We start from the raw sequence: 24,006 nt of genomic DNA on the forward strand, positions 1-24,006 counted from the left end.
TGTAAAAAACAGAAATGAATGCTATACACACACAATGAACGTAAAATTAGTGGATTCCAAATTATTTTCTAGTATTATTTGGAAGCGTTGGTTGGTAGTTTATTTAATTGTGTTTTTGAAAATTAAACACTATGGTTTATTCCATTGCGGAAAGGGTAGATATCATTTCGCTTTACTTTATGAACAATAAATGTGCGAATAGAACAGCTCAGCTATTTAATGAACAACATCAAGATCGACATGTCAGGAGGAAGTATGTTCTAGAGTTAGTAAAAAAATTTCAAGAGACAGGGAACGTAGCCAATAAAAAACGAGAAATTGAAAAACCTATAGTTAATGAAGCTAGTGAAGTTGCAGTTTTGGGACAAGTTCATCTTGATCCTACATTAAGTACGAGGCAGCTGGCATCTGTGTCTGGGATCAATCGAACTAGCATACAAACCATTTTGAAGAAGAATAAATTCCATCCATACAAAATACATTTAGTCCAGGAACTTCATGAGGATGATTATGACCGCCGTTTGCAATTTTGCGAAATAATGAGTGAGCGAGCAGGGAACGATCCACAGTTCCTTTTTAACATCTGTTTTTCTGATGAATGCAGTTTTTTCTTGAACGGGACAGTAAATCGTCACAATTACCGCTATTGGTCCGATTCAAACCCAAGAGTTTTTCACGAGGTGCATACACAGCAACCGGAAAAATTAAATGTATGGGCTAGAATTTTCGGTGACCGGCTGGTGGGTCCTTTTTTTCTATCTGGTAATTTGACTGGCCATGTATTTGCAATTACTGGAAGACGCTATTGACCCTGCCTTGACTGATATTATTGATAATTTTCCAGAGTATGATGAAGATCATTTGATTTTTCAACAGGACGATGCTCCTCCGCATTATGCGTTAATTGTCCGCCAATATTTGGACCAACGTTTTCTACGGAATTGGATTGGGTGAAGAGGCAGCCTCCACGATCACCGGATTTATCGCCCCTTGATTTCTTTTTGTGGGGATACCTAAAAAGTAAAATCTATAAAACACAGCCAGCGTCGCTGGAAGATTTGCGTCAAAGAACCGTCGATGAATGCCGTCGAATCACTTCGGAAATGCTTCCGAATGTGCGCGAACGTTTCGAACAAAATCTTTATTTGGATGCAACTAAACATAATTTAAATTTTAAAATGTACATTTTTTTCAAAGTATTGGGCGGAATTATAAAAATTAAAGTCTGTTGTAAAGAGAATTGTAAAAGCTTTCAAATAAAATATTACTCAACCCCCAATGCCATTTAAATATTTTGGGGTGATGCTTACCCTTGCTTGGGGGTGAAAGTGGTGGAGTCAAAAATACCAGTAAAGAATGTCCCCCTTTAATCTAAAATCGACGGATCTCGTTTTTCTACAACCTTGACGCAGTTCCTGAAAATGGCTCTATTTCGTTTCCAATTGTCCATATCCAAAAAGCGCTATCCAAAAAGCTTGCACCATATATGTAAAAAATTTATGTATACATTTAATAAATTCCTTCGATTGTCAGTTGTCTCTGCATTTCGTCAAATCAGAATACCGCCTATCAAACCTCAAAAAACGTGTGTTATATACGAGGGGCAGACGAAAACTATATCAGCCCAAGAGTAAAGTACCTTTATTTTCAACCTTAGAACCTTTAAATAATTTAAAGAAAAGTTATTTCCCTCCAAATGATTTTTGCACCTTTCCCTCATACCATAATTTGAGCGAAAAGTCACGTTTTTTTAGTCCGCTTCTCCAAAGAAAAACATTATAATTCCTGAAAACAAGATGAATCTAATAGTTACATTTTATTGGAGCAAGTTAGGTATATACCAATGCTACAAAAATCTAATTAAATTAGTGTATCCTCAGATGAAAGATTTTTTAAGTATCTTTTTAGAAAAAGAAGCAAATATAATGTTTCCAGATATCTGATATATTTCGTTCACACTATTCGTTAAATCCTTTACAAATGATTTTATACTGCTTTTTGCTTTTTCGATTTTTCTGGCAGCAGTTTTAGAGTAGGATTCTTCGCAGCATTCAATATTTTCAGACAGGTACCAGATGTGTCGTTACTTTCGCCACTATCATACATTTTAGAATGAACACAAATGCAGCAAAATACAAACAAGAACGAATTCTGCGAAAGTGACAAATTTCTGTAATCGTAAGCGCTTAGATTCTTTGACAGAGCAACGTTTCATCTAGAAATTTAAGTAAATGACGGTCTTAAAAAGAAAACTATTGTATGTAACACGTGTAAGAAGTTTGTTTATGGCCATAGTATCCAAATCTTTGTAGTAGATAAGTAAATAACTAATTTCTCACATTCCAGCCATTAAAAAATTCGGAAAAAGTCTGGATTTACTTTTCTCTATATTGGGTAAACGGATAAGACAAGTATAAGGAACATGCACACCTTTTAATTTGTAAGCGAACTATTAGCTGACTTTTATCTAAGTTCTTTTGACGACATTTCAACTATCATTTCCTTGGTCTTTAAACTTTCACTCGTGAAAGATGATTCGGTTAGAAAAGCCCATGATATTAACATTTTAATTGAAAATCATCTTCGTAAAAGAAATTTTCCCCAAAGTGAAACATTTATTTCTTTGATATTTCCACAAATATTTGTAGAAAGTAACTATCCTTGCACAAACGATTAAAAATTATGTTTCGCATTCCACCTCTGAGGGACCAGAAGCCTTATGAATCAACAAAAGGAACATTTGTCGTGTACTACTTATTATATCCTACATGACTACTTATGTCTCTGAAATATTCTAAATGTACTAAGCCTAGATGATTTAATACTGGACTTTTGCTTCTGGCAAATAGGTAAGTTCAATATTTCGACTGTAAGATAGAAATAAATCAGCTTAAGGCTATTAATTTTATTTTGTTCAGAAAATCAAACTAAAACCAATCCTTCTGATTGTATCGAAATATGTACATAAGAAATTCATTGAACGTGACCAAACATATTCTTATACAGGGTGAGTCAGTTTTTTGTATACAAACTTTAACAGAAGATATAACACATGTTTTAAAAAAGAAAAGTCCCTATAAACATATGTCGTAGAAGGCTTCGTTTCCGAGATAAGGGGTGTTGAATATAATTTTTTTTCTCGAATTTTCATTATAACTTATAAACGTATGCTTAGATTTTTTTCATGTTTGGGTGATAATGCCTATTAATTAAGGGGCATAAAACAAGCGATAGGAATGTTCAAAAACTTTCACAGTGGCGGAGTGGAGGGGGTGCTCAACCCCTTTCTTACACAGAACTTCTACGCCAATGACTATTTAAAAAAAAATTGTTATTTTAATTATCTACATACAGTTTAACAAAAATAATGTCCCTTCTTCGGTTTCGAAATTCCTGTGCGTTTCCGAATTATTTGGTTTTTCGTGTTTGATGCGGTACTAAATTAAGTAATTTATTTATTATCAACTATCGACTAAATATTTAATTCTTTCAACGAAACCTACCTAAATATGGTTTGTTAAGGATTCTAAAAAGCCGAAATCTCTTATTCTTTATCTCTTTCCGAGGTAGTCAAAATAAATATTTGTTATATCAAGCTATACCCAAATACAAGACTTTTATAAGTTGAAATCTGTTCCATTACATACATACAATACATTATTGTGCAGTTGCCAAAAAGTTTTAAGAAGTTGTTAATTAAATATTGTTATAAATTCAAAAATATTCTCCATAAACATTAACATTAATGTTCATTCAATGTTTTTTTTTTTTGTAATTTAGTTGCAGTACATTAGTATTTACGCAGCACATAATAAATAAGAATTGTTAAAATTAGTGTAGTAAACAGATTTCAACTTATAAAAGTCTCGTATTTGAGTATGGCTTGATATAACAAATATTTATTTTGACTACGTTGGAAAGAGATAAAGAATAAGAGATTTCGGCTTCTAAGAATCCTTAACAAACCATATTTAGGTAGGTTTTGTTGAAAGAATTAAATATTTAGCCGATAATTGATAATAAATAAATTACTTAATTTAGTACCACATCAAACATTAAAAATCAAAATAACTCGGAAACGCACAGGAATTTCGAAACAGAAGAAGGGGAATTATTTTTGATAAACTGTATGTAGATAATGAAAATAACAGTTTTTTTTAAAATAGTCATTGGCATAGAAGTTCTGTCTAAGAAAGGGGTTGAGCACCCCCTCCATTCCGCCATTGTGCAAGTTTTTGAACATTCTTATCACATATTTTGTGCCCCTTAATTAATAGGCATTATTCCCCAAACATGAAAAAAATCTAAGCATTCGTTTATGTTATAATGATAATTCGAGAAAAAAAAATTATATTCAACCCTGTATCTCGGAAACGAAGCCTTCTACGACATATGTTTATAGGAAGTTTTCTTTTTATAAACATGTATTCTATCTCCTGTTAAAGTTTGTCTACAAAAAACTGAATCACCCTGTATATTAGAGCTCTGTGTGGGTAGAGCGATGCCCGCACAATTTTTATTTGTACATAAATATTCAAATGAACTAGTGGCGGCAGTCTTCGACTTTTACGGCAATTTTCCAGCCTACTATATTTTTTTAGATATCTTCTAATTCAGTTGAAACATCAGTATTAAATTTGGTATGCGCTTTTGACTATTCAATATTCATTATAAGATTAAAAAAGAAATGGGTTACGTGGAACACGCTTTTTCATAGCCACATTGGTAAAAACAAATTTTTGCCACTTGGGAAATACTTGTTTAGACTCAGTAGCAAGAAGAAATGATTATTATTAAAAAAAATTACTGTTCCTCAAATTGTTTGTTACACAGAACATGACTAAAATGTATATCGTTATGTAACAATTATTATAAAGAATAATACGTTCACTTTCATAAAAGAAAATATTTTTAAACACTAAAGGAGGACAAAAAGTTAGTCTTCCACGGATGAAACCTGTGCCTCCCTACGTATTCGAAGCATCAGAAACCGATACTTCAGTGTTTTCTAAATTGCAACCTAGTCTATGGGTCATAATCGCGGGACTTAAACCTAATAGACTCTTTTAGTGTAGCGTCACATATTTAGGCAACTCGCAACAAATTGTCATAGTTGAAATTGTATAGATCGAATCTGACCCTTGTTTACTATTTACATAGATACTATAGACATGAACTTCAAATTAACTTATTTTTACAAGGATTTAGAATTTAGTAACAGCCAAGACGTGTTTCGTAAAATATATTACACACTATGACTTTGTATGATCTAGAAATGCGTGCGTTATTGTGTGAGTGGGTCATATTATGCGCAGTGTCTGTTTGTGGGTTAGGAATTTTGGCCATAAACTATTAACTAAGTTCACGTCACTTACTTATCTAAGATGTAAGGTGCTTGAACCTTGATGTCTTCGGGCTGTAATATAGTGGTTTAATTTTCTGACTTGAAGTCGCCAAATGTAGAATTTTAGCTGATTATTAGATTTTAGAGATGGTTTTCTTGTGCGCATTAGAAGCCGGCAAAGTTGAATACTCAAAATATGCAACGAATCAGTTTTCTAGTATGTAGCCAAGATGGAAGCTACTAAATGGAGAATTTTGGCTGCTCTTTACGTTTTTAAAAAAGAAATTGGAGGATGAGATTTTCAATGGCAAATTCGGTTTATTGGGTTCAAACATATGAGTTTATTTTAACAGAATTCTGTCTCCTTTAGAAACACAGAAACAACAGTAAATAATAATTTAATAATTAATAATAAACTAAGAAACAAAACAGTAAATTGCGTAATGCTGTTTTACTGAAGAATCTTCAGCCTTTCAAATGTTTGTACACTAACTTCGATGTACTTGGTACTTTGTATTTCAAAAGTAAAAATATTATGGCTACTAAGCATCAATTTCCGAACCTGTTTCATGACATCTTCATTGAAATGATTTTTAGATAATAAATATTTTTTGTACGAGCAGACATTAATCCTGAAGGAATGGACTGCTGGATCTTCCTTCGGTTTTTACAGATAGCTGCTGCCTTTTCAGGCCATCAAGTGAATTAGAGGAATCCATTTTTTGATTAGGAAACCAATGTGAAAAATGTCTCTTTAAATAGCATACGTTGTCCATTGGGCATCTCATTAGTGACCATGTTAATGTACAAACATCCATGGACTTCAAATTAGGATTCAATACATTTAATTAATTGATTGATTCTGCAAACTGCGTTATTTTCTTTATCTGACTATTCTGATTCCATTTTATTTTCAAAATTACATTTCTGCTACTGTTCTAATTTTAATATCTTTATTTATTTGCGTAGTTGTGTTGTTTAAAATTCAAGTTGGACATCGTTTCTCTTAAATCATAGCAACTGGTGCTATTGAAGTCGACGTTTTTAGCTGATTATGAGTTAGGTAAGTAACTTATTTTTATTATCCTCTCTTTTTATACTTTTATTGTACAATGTTGAGTATCTGTAACATTCATGGCCAATTTTCCTTGTACTTTGTGATGTCTAGTAGATATATACCTATTCTTATTTTTTTAAATAAATATAAAAAAACTGGTAACAGAAATTTACATATACGCCAAATAATAGGCAACTCCATAGTGCACACTGTCATGAAGAATTTCTCAATATTTTCATTAGATCGATTTTAGATCATATGTACTTTGAATATAAGTGCCAAAACAATGGCTTTTTTGTTCCATAAATATTGCGATATTCTGGCAATATCAGAAATATTTAAGAAGTTTCAAACCCCAAGTAACAAACTAATAGAATTATAGAATTTATATATTTAAATTTATAGAACAATATTGACTTTTATAGTAATTAATAAAATAAAATTATATCAATGTTACTGAGCATGCGCATTAAAGATAATTTCATGTAAGCGAAGTAGTAGCCTCGCAACAAGATATCATTCAAGGAATGTTTGGTTATGGTAGAGTACGTTTATAATAAATCACTTGAAGAAAAAACACTCAATAAACACACTGACACAGTGCAACACCAAGAAAAACAATAACAATACTTAGTAGAACTAGAAAATGCCAAGATTAAACAAAACAAGAGAAAATACGCTAGTGATGACAGCGATAACATATCAACAAGAGCTCACCTGCGTATGAGGCTATTCTTTCCGAGCATGAACATTAGGAAAAACGCGACTAATGTTAAATTTTTACTTTATTTAAATTTAGGAATATTCTTTTATATTGTTCTTTGTAAGGTCTTGTAAGGTTTTTGTAAGGTCTGTACAATTTCAACTATGATAATTTGTTGCGGGTTGCCTAAATATGTGACATCATACTAAAAGAGTCTATTATAATTGTTATTAACCATCAATGAATATAGTATATGATTAGTTGAGGCAATATGGCAGAGCGTTAGCACCCTATGGCTATGGTAAAACTAAAAGAAAGAAAGGATCATTCTAAGAGAGACAACGGTTCTATTTCTGCTGTGAATCCATGTTTATGGGTGTTTGAATATTATAGATTATCCGTTTTCGCATATATACATGTAGATACATTATACTATATTCAGATGTATTTTACATTGAAATACATGTACTATTTGCAAAACGTGGTTAAATTTGTTTGACGTATAATTAAAAATATAATTTAAATTTGATCATCATTCCGAATGAAAGACTCAGTTTTTAATAATAAATTAGACGTTATATTTTCTAATATTGGAATAAGGTCAGTTCGATTGAAATAAATGCAGTGATTGCAAACCACGTGACCAGTAATTCTGTTCGGAAAAATAATTTTAATTCCTTCACGTTGGCAATTAAAACGTCGGTAAAATTATAACAGTGAGATCAAGATTACGTTAAAAATGAACATTCTACGTCACGGGCTGGTGATTGGTGTAGTTTTTCACGAGATTTTATTCATCCAATCAGCGATCGCATTATCTCGTGCGTAAACGTAATGGTTTGGCATTGTTCGTTGTAAACGAATCATTAATATTGTTGAAGCTATGATTTAGGGATTTTTAGTTGACAGCACCCACCGTGCAATATTGGTTGCCTAAGCTCGGCGATCACGCGGCTTGTAATCATTCATGAAGGCTCCGTAGATTTTAATAGAAGCAGTGCAAAGTTGGTTAAAAATTACACCAAGTCTTTTTTGTAAAGGGCATCCAAAAAAACTGTGGAAAAATATGTATATCTCAATCAATTCCCGCATGTGCTCCTATACAAATGTTATTAAATCATTTCTGTCATTTAATCACATTCCCTGGTAGGACGCCACTCATAATCAAGGATCATTGACAATACATTCAACCAGATCCGAACCTGTTTCGAATACAGAAAGGATCATCGATAACTTACTTGGGAGGGCAATTGTGAATGTTGCATTCGACGACTGTACGGTCTGGCTTTTGAGAGTCGTTGCAGAGCTCCTCTTCGACTTCCTCCGCCGTCACCCGGTTCTGGCACACGGGACGTGACATCTTGTATCCTACAACAAGCATGCAACTTAGCACATTTGTTATCGCTTAGCGGCTCGGGTATGCGGAAACCCTTTTGAATGCCTGCTTTGTCGAGCAAGCGAGAAGTCGAATAGGCCCGTTAGTACCTATTTAATCCGGCGATATACAGGGCGTCTGTGAAAAGGCTGTTAGCGTTTAATCCGAGTAAGAAAAGTCTATTTGACCAATTCTTAAAAAATACGTCTTCATTTCTGTAAGATTCAAAACAATGAGTAATAACAGGAATGTTACTAATCACTTGCACAACAAGATAAAAGTAATATTTTCATTTGCGAACATTTCAGCGGCGTAGAAGTAGTTTTCAAAAAGATATGAATATTTGTTAGTGAATTATCTTGCCATATTCAGAGAGTGCAACTTATTAGATACTTTGTATTCAATTTGAATCGATTTGCGATCATTTACGAGTTTTGGATCAACTAGAGAAGATTTAATAAAACTTGAATACATTAAAAAAGTTTTGAAATTGGATTCCTGTTAATCAAAAATGGCCCAGATGTAAAAAGTGGATCCATTTACGTAATACTGGATTTAATAGATCTACCTTTTTCACAACATTGAGATGATATGCTTTCATACTAGAATTATTAATTTCTCTTCAATGAAATAATTAACAGTTTAAGGTTGGGTAACAGAAACAACAATAACAACAAGTTGATGTTACTGAGAATGCCACGATATTTGCTTATAATAGCTGTTGCTTTAGCTTTGTCAGTATCGCTGTGAATATGACTATACGAAATATAATCTACAAAATTATGGGGCTATATTGGTTATTTGTTTTGTAGGCCTTTATAAGGCTATTTTGATTTTGAACTGAAGACTTCTGAACTTTATAACGATTTTATTCTACAGAGTGTTTCATTTTAAACAGCACCACATCCATATTTTAGTAAGGTTGTATTCCATTTGGAATACTCGATGACGTCTGCTTTGCCATATACAATTTCTATTTTTACCTCAATTTCATGGCCATTTACTTTAGTGGGTATAGTTTTTACAATGCGATATTTAACCAACATTTATAAAATCAATATTTAATTAATTTTGTTGAGCTATTTTAGATTGGAGTTTGCTACAAAAGATAGTATTTATAATATGACATCAACAAAGTTGGTCAGTTATTAATATTCAATGTTTTAGATGAAATACAAAGGGGCTCCCTTGTTAATATTACGACAAATATAGGCAATCCTTATAATTATAATGATAAAAAAATAAATGAGAAAGTATTGAAAGTATGAATTTCTTTTTTGAGCTTACCGTTATTATTATTTTTTGTAATATTCACTTCTAATATTCTCTTAACCTTTTTTTTTTTAAATAAGTTGTTTTAAAGCTTCTGTTTTCAATATTTCTGTGTAATGAAGATTATTATTGAAACACAATAACTGTGATATCCAAATTTAGTACAGTACAAAATTGTGTATTTGTTATTACATCAACAAAACGTACGTCTGAAATACCCAGTATTTCAGACGTACGTATTAAAAAAGTGACAAAGATAATACAAAAAATTATAGACCAATAGCAATTCTTTAAAATGGCCATTAAAAATTTATACATACTTTTAGTACAGGTATAATAGAATATCTGTACAAGTGCATAATTTTATAAAACAACTTAGATAAACTTCTAGCAATTAATCAAGTGGACGTTATAAATACTAACTTTCAGAAAGCATTAGATTATGTATGACATGGTGGCACTATATTATAAAAACTTAAATTACCTGACATTTTTGTTAAATTAATTACAACTTATTTTCAAAACAGAAAACAATGTCTCCATATGTCGTTGTCCGGCATACACCAAGATCCCAAACTTGGGCCGATGACATTTTTAATTTATATTAAAAATCTAACTGAAACTTTACTACATCATAGTAATATATCTTGTATAAAGAGCACGTAAAAATATGCAGGGTGTCTCTCAAATGCATGTACCAACGAGCCACTCTATATTCTTAAGGTCAAACTACGACGATTTACGCTAATTTACCTATATGCAAAAATGCGCCGTAAGGGCGCCAGCGGGCGCAAAATTTTTTGAAAAAATATTGAAAATCGACTACAAAACGAAAGTGTTGAACGATTAAAATTAAATTTGGTACATGAAAATATATTGACAAAAGGCTCTTCCTGATGTAATTAATGTTATTTACCGACTTGCACAAATGCAATAAAGTTGATACTTCAATTAAAATAATATTCATACTTTTCTATATACCTACTATCTGATTGGAATTTGTGCATAGAGATAAATTAGCGTAAATTGTCGAAGTTTCACCTTAAAAATTTAGGATGGCTCGCTAGTACAATCGATTCAGGGAGACCCTGTACTTTAAAGTCGATGAGTTAAATACAATATAATTTCAAAATAATTTAAGTAAAATGTATTAATGGATATGTGGTACCTACTGGGCTACATGATATAAAATAAATGTTAGAATGCTGTCCAGAATTGGAACAATGAGGCTTTACTGGGTATTACTTTTGACATTTGTGTCAAAAGTTTATTTTAAATTAATAATATAATATTCCATAACAAGTAACGCTACGAAAATGTATAAATTTGTAATATATATAATACAAATTTAAGTGCTATTCTCTGTTAAATCACAACTAGAATATTGTTCGACCATTTGGTGTTTTTTATGCATACTACAAGGAATTGGTGTATATGGTAATACAGTTGAAAAAATATGTTAAAAGAAAAAATTAATTACATTTCTAAACGGTTCTGTAAACACTATAGCATATTACAAAAAAAAGGTATACTTGTCGAAATTCNTGTTATGGTGAAGCAAGACATCATTTGTGTTAGTTCGTAGAAAGTGAGTAAGACGGACCCAAATGTGTTTACACGTGAGTGGATAAAATTTTGAACAATTGCTGTTGCAGCATCGGGTATGTCAAATGATTTTATTATTTAAAAACACAAATTAATTTTATTAATAATTAATAAAGGCAAAAGCATTTGAATTTGCCGATATAAAATAGGTGCGATAAAATTCTATTTACATATTTCTTTCCTTGCGAAAGTTTTTGTCCGTTTTTATCACGCCGCCATACCGGTCGCATTGTGCGAGGTCAGGTATAACAGTGGACCAGTTTCCAGTGCCGTGCAGAAGTGTATTTTTAAATCAATTTCGAACTGGCCTTTTTGATTTTTTCATTACAAAATTGTATTTCTAAGGGTCCCCTGTATATCCAGAATTTTTTTTTGATAAGTTCTGAATCACTCTGTATAATTTGTGTTAATTAGGTACAATATCATTTAATGTGCTGTATAAAAACCATCTCATTTTCTTATAAGATCTACATCAATAGCGGTTCAATATTATGAATTATTTTCCTTATACAGAATATTCCAAGTACTACATTCCAAAAATTGTATTTACTAAAGTAAACACTCTACATTACCTAATGACATGAAATTTTTATAGCTTCAAACAGGGATTAGTTTTTCGAATACAAACTATCAAATTGGGGTAGAAACGGAAATTACATATTGTGAGGTAGACAAAGAAATTTGAAAAAACATCTATTTGTTCAAAAATGGCGCTACTTAAAGTGAAACACTCTCCAATTAAATTTTTTTTTTCCTGGAACTTAATTATAAAAAATAAATTTATCATAATACGTATGCCTAAATTTCCATACATGTCCATACGTATAGGCCAAACATGTCAGTTAACTATGATATTACTATACATGAATTCAATGCTCTTGTAGCTGTTTAGGCAAACATAAGATTAACATGATAATCTATTAATTACCAGTTTTCCTGTTAATTTCCTGCAAATTCGCATAACAATTGACCCCCATATTGGACATTATATCCTCCAATATAATTAACTCAGTCCTAGCTAGTTTATAGAAAATATTTTGCGTATGAGAATATGAAAAACACAATATGGAGGACGTATTGGCAATTTAATATCTTACTTGTAAAAGTTAAGCATTTTCTTTGAGGTGTACCAAAAAATATACAAAATGGACACTCTACGGGGACTGTTCAGAAAATAATCGAACCTGTTGAACTACCTACGGGCTAAGAGATATATTTAGTGATATTTAGGCCTTCGATTTCAACTGATGACTCCCACTTTTAGGAAGTTAAAGATTTGGTGCGTGAAAATCTGTAATTGACTGTCAGAGAAATTGTAGAAAAGGTTAGCATCGCAATTAGGTCATTTCATGAAATTTTGACTGAAAAATGCATCGAGTTGCAGCAAAGTTTTTTCCTCAATTGATGACCGAACAACAGAAAGAAAATCGTGTGGACGTTTGTCGGTAAACTGAACAATCCAATGACGATGAAACATTCATTCAAAGGATCACAACGGGAGATGAAAGCTGGGCTACGACATTCAAATAAAAGTTCAATCACAATGGATTGGCAAAGAATCCACTCCCCAAGAAAGCACGTCAGTCTCGATTCAATGTTAAAGTGATGATCAGTGTTTTTTTTTCGTCTTTAATGGAATTGTGAATTTGGAATTCTTGCCTCAAGATAAAATAGTGAGCCATGTTTACAACCAAGGCGTTTTAGAATTTTATATTATGAATTATGCTTATTGTCTTTTATTTCGAGATATTGCGTATCAAAAATCAATTTTTCAAAATAAAATTTGGCAAATTTTGATTTTTTAAAGTTGAACACCTTACAGCGAAGCAGTTAATTGGAGGGAAGAGTTTCTAAGATTAAAAAAAATAAAATGGGACACTATTAAAAAAAAATCACAAAAGTCTGTATCCGACAAAGATTAAGATCCATTACATATATAAGGGAGAAAATTTTAATAAATTAGTTTTCATCCGTCCTTTATCACAAAACAGTGTATAAGAAGAAAGGTTATAGATATAATATGATTTAAAACATCTCATCTGTAACATACAGGACATCCATATTTTTTATGTATTTTACAAACGTCTTGAAACATTTTCTGATATTTCTTCATGTCAGGCTCATTTGAAAAGGAAAATACGATGCTATCAAATACTTAATAAAAATATATAGGTGGTCCCACAAAAATGGATTCTCTCATAACTTCTGATAATATCAATAATACAAAAAAATATTTCAACAATAGTTCTCAACAGAGTTCTTTCTCTTGTGGGTCTTACTTGACTTCATTTTTTATATTATAGAACATCCAATATGTTATTGTATTTGTAAATTCCTTATTGCATATAAGGTTTACCGAAATAAACAAGTGTTGTGTCTATGCATTACAGTTTCATTTGATGAAAAAAGTTATTTGCGACATCGTCGAAAAGATTATATTCCCCATTTTTTCAAGCATAAAAAACATATATATTACTTAGAACATGAAAATTTAAGTCAATGGTATTTTGACTTAGGCATTTCTAATAGAAATTTGACACAGGCAGATGCAAAGTTTCTTCCGATTCGTATCATAAATTTCTAGAGTTATGATGGAATCTAATTATTATTTGTCGTTTGGGAGATACTCGCTGTTCTTCATATTTTTTGTTGCAATTTCCGCTTTAAAAAATGGATGAAAATGGACTATTTGCTAATCAATGGGGCTTTAAATTTAAGTGTTCTATTGTGTAAACATTTTTAGATTAAAAATAAAAATATATATAATATACAGTACGCGCCTAAAGTATGGAATAAATTCAGTAAAAACGAAACAAATTTTTTTTGGGAAAAATCCTCGAACAGGTCTATTTTTAATTTAAAAAATACATATTTTCGCATAAAAGGCGATTTTCAACCGTCATTTGTTTTCGAGTAATGACGTCATCGACATTTTTTTTAAATAGCAACCCCCTATTTTTTTTCTTGATTCTGAAAGATCGCTTCATTGTCGATCCGACAGTATCAAAATGTTGCCATCTTACATAGGAAAGTTTTCGAGTAATTGACGATTGAATGTTAGAAAACGTAAATTTTATTCATTAAAAAAATAACAATTCCTATGTCAAGCAAATACAATTCATTAAGTTTTCTACCTAAATTAAGTGTTCGAATTGCCACCCACCGACTTCTTGACAATACGCAAGTATGTGTAGAAATTCTTCTTGCACATTTGAATTATTTCTGGGGTAACATTGTGTATTTCATCTCACAATTTTGGAGTTCTTTTAAATTATGTGGTCTATTAACGTACACTTTGGACTTTAGGTAGTCCCATAAGAAATAGTCTAGGGGTGTAAGACCTGTGGATCTCGAGGGCCATTCTGTCGATCCTCGTCTGCCGATCCACCTCTTAGGAAAACAACTGTCCAGAAAATCTCGAAAAGGGTGCGCATAGTGCGGAGGTGTACCGTCTTGCTGAAACCATATGGTGTCATCAGGAATATCATATCAGGGTCATTATCGTTAGGAAAAATTACTGCAAGTGCTGGAACAAGGTCATTTTGTAAAAACTCTAAATATCTTTTTCCTGTAAGGGTTTTTTCAAAGAAGAAAGGGCCTACTATTCTGTTGTCAACTATTCCAGCCCACACATTTAATTTATGTGGGTGTTGGGTACATGTGCCATTCAATGAGGATTTTCCCGACTCCTATACCTGTAAGTTTGACGGTTCACTGTATCATTGAGACAAAACGTGTCCTCGTCTGAAAAAAGTATTTGCCGGTGTAAATCTCGATTTCCTTGACATAAATCCATCATAATTTCACAAAGTGTAAGCGGCGGTCGGGATCGTCTTCATTGAGTTCCTGCACAAGTTAAATTTTATAGGGATGATATTTTTCTGCCTCAGGATACGTAGCACTGTGGTCTGACTAATTTCACTGTTTAATGCAACCAATCGTGAAGTATTATGAGGATTATCTACTTTTCTTATTAAAATGTTCTGTTTGTGATCTTCAATAACGCTTGGACGTCCAGGTTTTGGAATATCTACAACATTGCCAGTTTCTCTAAATTTAGATTCTATCTCTCTAACTGTTGATTGGCTGATACGGCGATCTGGATGTTTTTCATTAAATAAATCGCAAACTTCCTGCTGCGTTCTAGTCTTATCCCCGCATCCGATAAGAATTAAAATTTCAATTCTTTGTGTGACAGTTAAATGTGCCATAATACTTTAAATTCAACAATAATCGCTTACAGTACTTAGAAAGTCGGTATAACAGTGACACTTTGTAAAGATTTGCACCTACGTGATCCATAAAAAACTTTCGGCATTTCGAAAAACTAAATTTGATAACGTTTTTGCTTTATTTTAATTGATTTGGGTTTTCTAATATTCAATCGTATTTACTGGAAAACTTTCCTATGTAAGATGGCAACATTTTAATACTGTCGGATCGACAATGAAACGAATTTTTCAGAATCAAGAAATAAAATAGGGGGTTTTGCTATTTAAAAAAAATGTCGATGACGTCATTACTCGAAAAAAATGAAGGCTGAAAATCGCCTTTTATGCTAAAATATGTATTTTTTAAATTAAAAATCGACCTGTTCGAGGATTTTTCCAAAAAAAAATTTGGTTTATTTTTACTGAATTTATCCATACTTTAGGCGCGTACTGTATATTAGTTACTGTGCTTTTATAACATAATTTATCTCTTTTTTAACAAATTGAGTAGAAAGTGTCTAATTTGGGTATTTTCAGCGAGTACGCTTTTGTGTCTATCTTTAAATTTTACGTTATAAAGTAAACAGACCCGTGCCGCTAGGAAAGCCTTATTTTTATGTTCAACCAATTTTTGAATGTATAGCCTTTTCTTTTCAATACTTCCTGTCCATTTGAATTAAAGACTTGGTGGATTTTTATTATACAGGCACTATTACATTTAACCCTGCTAAATTCATATTTACACAATCGTCAACAATATGTATATTACAACGGGTTCTGCTCAGATACTTACTGTTCAACAAGTGGAGTCCCACAGGGATCAAACTTGGGTCCCTTGCTTTTTTTGTTATTTGTAAATGACATAAGTGATACATTAAACTGTAATGTCTTAATGTTTGCTGATGACTTGAAGCTATACTCATCTATTTCTTGTTTTGAAGATTGTTTAGCATTACAGGAACAGATCAANATCTTACATAGGAAAGTTTTCGAGTAAATGACGATTGAATGTTAGAAGACGTAAATTTTATTCATTAAAAAAATAACAATTCCTATGTCAAGCAAATACAATCCATCAAGTTTTCTACCTAAATTAAGTGTTCGAATTGCCACCCACCGACTTCTTGACAATACGCAAGTATGTGTAGAAATTCTTCTTGCACATTTGAATTATTTCTGGGGTAACATTGTGTATTTCATCTCACAATTTTGGAGTTCTTTTAAATTATGTGGTCTATTAACGTACACTTTGGACTTTAGGTAGTCCCATAAGAAATAGTCTAGGGGTGTAAGACCTGTGGATCTCGAGGGCCATTCTGTCGATCCTCGTCTGCCGATCCACCTCTTAGGAAAACAACTGTCCAGAAAATCTCGAAAAGGGTGCGCATAGTGCGGAGGTGTACCGTCTTGCTGAAACCATATGGTGTCATCAGGAATATCATATCAGGGTCATTATCGTTAGGAAAAATTACTGCAAGTGCTGGAACAAGGTCATTTTGTAAAAACTCTAAATATCTTTTTCCTGTAAGAGTTTTTTCAAAGAAGAAAGGGCCTACTATTCTGTTGTCAACTATTCCAGCCCACACATTTAATTTATGTGGGTGTTGGGTACATGTGCCATTCAATGAGGATTTTCCCGACTCCTATACCTGTAAGTTTGACGGTTCACTGTATCATTGAGACAAAACGTGTCCTCGTCTGAAAAAAGTATTTGCCGGTGTAAATCTCGATTTCCTTGACATAAATCCATCATAATTTCACAAAGTGTAAGCGGCGGTCGGGATCGTCTTCATTGAGTTCCTGCACAAGTTAAATTTTATAGGGATGATGTTTTCTGCCTCAGGATACGTAGCACTGTGGTCTGACTAATTTCACTGTTTAATACAACCAATCGTGAAGTATTATGAGGGTTCTACCATACTTATTAAAATGTTCTGTTTGTGATCTTCAATAACGCTTGGACGTCCAGGTTTTGGAATATCTACAACATTGCCAGTTTCTCTAAATTTAGATTCTATCTTACTGACTAAATGTTTTTCATTAAATAATTCGCAAACTTCCTGCTGCGTTCTAGTCTTATCCCCGCATCCGATAAGAATTAAAATTTCAATTCTTTGTGTGACAGTTAAATGTACCATAATACTTTAAATTCAACAATAATCGCTTACAGTACTTAGAAAGTCGGTATAACAGTGACACTTTGTAAAGATTTGCACCTACGTGATCCATAAAAAACTTTCGGCATTTCGAAAAACTAAATTTGATAACGTTTTTGCTTTATTTTAATTGATTTGGGTTTTCTAATATTCAATCGTATTTACTGGAAAACTTTCCTATGTAAGATGGCAATATTTTGATACTGTCAGATCGACAATGAAACGATCTTTTAGAATCAAGAAAAAAAATAGGGGGTTGCTATTTAAAAAAATGTTGATGACGTCATTACTCGAAAACAAATGACGGTTGAAAATCGCCTTTTATAATAAAATATGTATTTTTTAAATTAAAAATCGACCTGTTCGAGGATTTTCCCAAAAAAATTGGTTTATTTTTACTGAATTTATTCCATACTTTAGGCGCACACTGTATATTAATTACTGTGCTTTTATAACAGAATTTATCTCTTTTTTAACAAATTGAGTAGAAAGTGTCTAATTTGGGTATTTTCAGCGAGTACGTCAATACATCCTGTCCATTTGAAATAAAGACTTGGTAAATTTTTATTATACAGGCACTATTACAATATTAATTATATGTGTTATTCGGCACTATCAATCAATTGTATGCAATACATACCCCCTCCACAGGTTGCTGAGCACAAAGAGGCGTAAGTCAACGTCCAATGGTAGAGGGGCCTCGAACAGGAAGACCCATCTCCCCCGCAAACCCCACATTCATCCACTTGCTTGGTGGATCCTATTTTCAAATCACAGCCGACTCTCTGCAAGAAGAAGGGAAACAAATTTACAGGAAAACGAATATACAGTTGGCTGTGATCGGCATACGAAATTAGGCGACTGGTGATGTATGTTGGGGTTAAATCATTTGAACTTTTGTAACGGTTTAAATTAGTCGATCGTATACACTTTACTTTCCAACTCAAGTTAAATGACGTGTTAAAAAATTTACATTTTCCGAATTGCTACTTTTTAATTAGTTATCCACTGTTGGGATCTGTCTTACTGTAACAGATAGATGGTTAAATGAGCAAAAATATGTAGAATTTTATTTTGCAATCTGATTTCGGATTTTCATTCTGATCAGCGCTTAATATATTCTTCTTCTTCTTTTGTTTCTCATTTAGATCGTTATTCACTTGTTTTAAGTGATATTTATGGGGAAAGGTGCTACTTAAACCTATTCAAGAAACACGAATTTTTCTTATTTCTTATTTTGATATAATTTCACTTGTTTTTTGGCACACATCAATCTGTTTAACCATCTCTCCTATGTTAGTCACACAAACCCAAGTAGCTTGATGTTTTTAGGCATTATTTGAAGTGATTCAATGTTTTTAATTCTCAAAATGTCAATACTTGATAGATTAGATTTTTGACCATAACTGTTTGACTTGACAAGTTATTATGCTTGATTTCAGGTAATTTGAAAAACGTTTTAACTTTCGAAAAATTTGAAGTTAACAGTAGTTACTGAAGAAAATTAGTGCTAAATTATTTGTTGCACTAGTCATTATTTTTTTATTAATTAATTGTTTCTCCAAATGCATGCCATATCTAAATGTTTTTGGTTAACACTGGCTCTTTCCTTTCATTATATTAAAAGCTTGTGGGGTTTTAGTTTAATAAAAAAAGAAAAGCTTATGCATTTATATTTTTATGCAATTAATGTTTTCATATATTTTAATATATAATTCATAACAAATGTTTCATATTTTTTTATTTTGTATCACCATACTGAAAAATTACGATTAAAAATCAGACTTTAGGTAGTTCTTGACAATATAATCATTTTATAAATCTAATTGTTATTTCTTAGTACCAAGTAAAATTGAAAAAAATTGTTGAATAAAAATCAAGTAATTTTGAGCAACCGATATCAATTTAAGTCAAGTAGTATGAAAATCAAGTCAGATCGTAAATCCTAATCACAGCTTATATACAGGATTCCACAAATTAGTAGACCAATCCGCCAATCACAGATTCCTAATGTGAAAGTAGTGAGACTTTCCATTTGTCAGTTTTAATTTTAGCGCCCCGTTTTCGAATTAACACCCTGTATCTTGTAAACGGGACGCCGTTTAATTTTTAGAGTCAGTTTTCAATTTTCATTTTGTATCTCTGGCAAAGTTTTACGTGTATAATAAAAAAAAAATCCTTTTCAAAATTTCGATGTAAACCACTATCTCAAAAACGGAGCGTTTTAATTTTATAAATATACAGGGTGATTCACAAATGGTGACCAAAAATGAAACCTCGTAATCTTTGGTGAATTTTAAGGGGAGTCTTTCCTAGAAAGTTATTATCTAGGATGCGTCGTTAAAAAAATATAGGGTGTTAAACTTAAAAAAATATTTTTATACTTTTTTAATAATTTGTAAACTGGTAAGTGAAATAATTTGAAATTGGGCACATGTATTTATGTAAACATTGTCCAAAATCCAGGGTCCGTTGCGAAGTCACAAGATCTGATTTTCATATAAAGACGAAGGAATTCAAATCTTATAATGATAATGACAGCGTTCAGTTAAAAAATTATAGTTGTAAATGTAAAATTGCCTCCTAATTTACGAAATAACAGTATGTATTCGATATTTTTTTTATAATTTCTGTATTTCAAAACGTGTTCAATATATAAATGAGAATTATTACACGCAAGAAATATTATTAACATTATCATTATTTGACATTATAAACTACTATTTCTTCGATTTTTTTTATAATATAAGGACGCCATTTAACTACAAACACAAAACAAGATTTTAACCAGCTCCTTCGCCATTTCCATGAATATTGAATGAAACATCCCTTTTATGTTTTAAATCTATTAAAAATATAGTTCACTGCATTATAGTGAAACAAACAATAACAAATAAACCAAGGAAATAATTTTGCCAGTTACACCACCTTCTATTCTTGCCAACTTCCCTCTCCTCTTTATTTTACAAAATCTCATATCCTCACTAAAGAAATAGAAGTGAAGTGACAAAGCTGCGATGGAGAAAGTATGTAGAAGGCAGTGCCGTCCAATTCAGGAAATAAAATTTGAAAGTCCTAATAATTGAACATATTACTTTCGTTTATTGTACAAGTAGATTTTTATTTTATTGTACGTTTACAATGAAAACGTATCTACATACATTTTTGCATCAGATTGTTAATAAAATGTATAATAAGTATGAATTAACACAAATAATCAAAAATGTACGATAATGTAACTAAAAAAATTATAAATGTCCTGCACAAAAATAGATACTACTAATAAAAAATAAAATTATATTTACAACTTTTTATCGTTGTCATCAGTACCACTGTCCTTATTTTTTCCGAGTAGTTAAAACGCAGGAAACGAAACGCAAACTATCAGAAGAAAATCAATTTACTGAGAAAAATGTATCTCACAAAAGCACCAGATAAAGAATCCTTAGAAGAACTGGCTTCATCGCAGGAGACAAGGATGAGAATTTAGTCGTCTTGGCAAAAGTGTGTACTAGATGGACCTTCTTCTCTAGAATCAGCTTCATGAACAAACTGATGGGGCAGATGTGGGTTCATTTTTATTCCCCGCTCTAGTAAATACCTATATGGAAGCCTTCGACAACAAAGCCCAGGAATAGCAACTCTAAATCCAAAATATTGTTCTGATTTATTAACGATACCTAAACTTATTATTTGGTTTCATGGATACAAGATAGGATTCCTGAACTAAATCAATGATACATCCTGATATCACCTTCATCGGAAAAATCGAAAAACTGGTATCCTACAGTTCCTAGATGTATAAAAAGTCAACTCGAACGAATAGATATCTGAATGCTGAGTCTCAGAAAGAACAATACCTTGTTGACAATAACTTATTAGTATATTGAACATGCGCCATCTCTAAGCTAGACCACTTGATAAGCTGCATTTTAGGGAAACTAATAATACTACTATGTGCAACACTTCAATAGGAATTGAACAAACAGGAATATGCGTTACTACGAAGTTAGAGGAGTACAAGTGTTACTTGTAGAACAACTTCAAGGCAGATATATAGGACACGCTACAAACTTAACTAATACCAGAATTATGGTGACAGAAAAAGAGAGAGACTATTTCGGTCATACTAAGGGAAGCAATAAAAGTCTAGAAGAGTACAAATAATTTCAAGGGAGACAAGGTGCTAAATCTAAATGAAATTTGGAAACGATAGATTCTTAAAAACGAAGGGTAGGGATGTCACAGACAAGTCATGACAAGTCACAGAAACATATGAATCACTGCACACAATATAAATACCAGCCAGAGAACATAATCTCCATGTTCAGAATTTACTTTGAACAAACGTCAATAAGTTTAAGTCGACGACATGGAAATCAGTCCGAAAATTGTTCAACAATTAACAACTGCTACAAAAGCGTACAAAACAGGTTACTAGCTAAAAGTTTAACATATTTCTGACTTGTTTTGTATAGCCAGTGCTACTTGATTTACGGAAAACTGTTTGTATATGGTATATACCACGGTATATGGTCCAATAATTTTGTTTTAACATATAGAATTCAGAAGATTATATTTTGAAGTATAGGAATCGTAACAAATATTATACGAAAGGTACAGATATTAGTAAAAATGGTTTTCTATTAATTTCTGGTCTATTTTATGTGTTCCATTTCACCGATACGTGCCGCCACTGGAGCAGGATATGCATCTTATGCGGAGTGGCGCCTACAGGAGCGCACCCCGACTCGATACACTTCAAACCTTTCATTTATTCATCACCCTCGTCTCAAGTGACACTCTTCAACCAAAACCAAATGGTTTTGTGAACCGTGTGTCATTATTGCCACATACTTAGCACTGAATATTTTATGTTGTCGCTTTCTTCGTAGCAGCTCGGATCATAGCATTATCACTGTTTCATGAATATTTTTGAAATATTACAATCACGTTCATTCTGTATAAGTCAAATTCGGTTTGAATAATATAAAAAGTGTTGTATAGGTAATTTGAGTATGCCTCTTTCTGAAGATTTATACAGCTGAAGTTATGAAAATAAAATAAAAAATAAATATAATCACCTTAATGAATATAGCCACTATTTTGAAAGACTGGTAGTTTAAAATTTCCTATTATACAGGGTATACCATATTTTCACTACGAAAATTATGAAGTTTTACTTTCGAAATTGCTTCTTTTTTTTGAGGTACATTGTGTTAAGGTATTTAGAAAGAAGATTGTAATATAACAACCCCGGGTTCGATCGAAAAAAATATAAACGTAGTTGTGGCCAGAAACATGTGATAGTCATAAGGAATACCTACGTTGTACTTATCTATTTTTTTTTAATTGACCGGAAGGCGCTGGCTACTAACTTTAAAGAGGGGAAGTATGGTTTAATTTTATAAAACAAAAGCAGAGTAAATACACCTAACTTTATTATTTACGTACAACTATATTCAAATTAAACATGTGACAAATAGAAAGAACAACAAAGACATTAACAACCATTTAACATAAAATGAGACTGCCAGGCTCACCTAGAGCTCCTGTGGGCAAAGAGCATGGCAGAGAAACCCACGATCGTTGCTCTAACTACCCAAATATAAATATAAAACAACCGCTAACAAAAGGCATAAATTAGGATCCTTTGCTAATGATAAATTAACACCCGACTTATTTAATATGTCACTAAATGTCACCTCACTCGAATTAGACATACACACTTCCAAGTAAAACTGAAGAGGTTTGGTGTTAGTTAGCCGGCAGGGCCGGAAGGTACTGGAGTCCCATACGGGAGGCAATCCAGCTATGAATTGAGATTTCGGAAGATCTGTTTTAGCAATTCTTTTTTTGTATTTAATTATTCCTTTTTTCAAATTCGTGCCTCAAGGGCGAAAATGTCAGTAAATTCAACAAGGCCCGTATAGGCGTATGACATAAACTGAGCACAAGAAATGCTTTATTAGTTGTTTTTCGAACAATGTAATCATGACAAAACAAGTTAAATGTGAAACAAAGGAGTTGTTATTGCAATAGCTGGGCAGTCGCGACAATATATACATATTTTAACATGTAATAAATGATGAGCAATCGTTAATAATAATTATAACAATTTTACCTTAGAAAAATATATGCCCTTGAGCATAAAGCAATGGAGGCTAAACATACACAGAATTATTATCATGAAACATCTATAGCCATCACAATCATAAGATTACATAGAACAATTAACAACAAAGCACTTAGAGAATAATTACTTGCTAATTAATACGGGTTA

At 32.1% G+C, this 24,006-nt stretch overlaps 1 protein-coding gene across 1 annotated transcript in view; it reads right to left on the reverse strand.

Annotated features, from left to right (window-relative positions):
- LOC108904789 (protein madd-4) overlaps positions 1 to 24,006 on the reverse strand; it is a 94,227-nt gene that overhangs the window by 53,291 nt on the left and 16,930 nt on the right. Inside the window, exons 2-3 of the mRNA XM_018707468.2 lie at positions 18,364 to 18,508; positions 8,343 to 8,472 (exon numbers count right to left, since the gene is read on the reverse strand). Coding sequence (XP_018562984.1) covers positions 8,343 to 8,472; positions 18,364 to 18,508 — 275 coding nt within the window. The remainder of the gene's footprint in view (positions 1 to 8,342; positions 8,473 to 18,363; positions 18,509 to 24,006) is intronic.

This window comes from Anoplophora glabripennis, unplaced genomic scaffold (assembly GCF_000390285.2).
Source record: "Anoplophora glabripennis isolate ALB-LARVAE unplaced genomic scaffold, Agla_2.0 scaffold8, whole genome shotgun sequence".
Lineage (NCBI taxonomy): Eukaryota > Metazoa > Arthropoda > Insecta > Coleoptera > Cerambycidae > Anoplophora > Anoplophora glabripennis.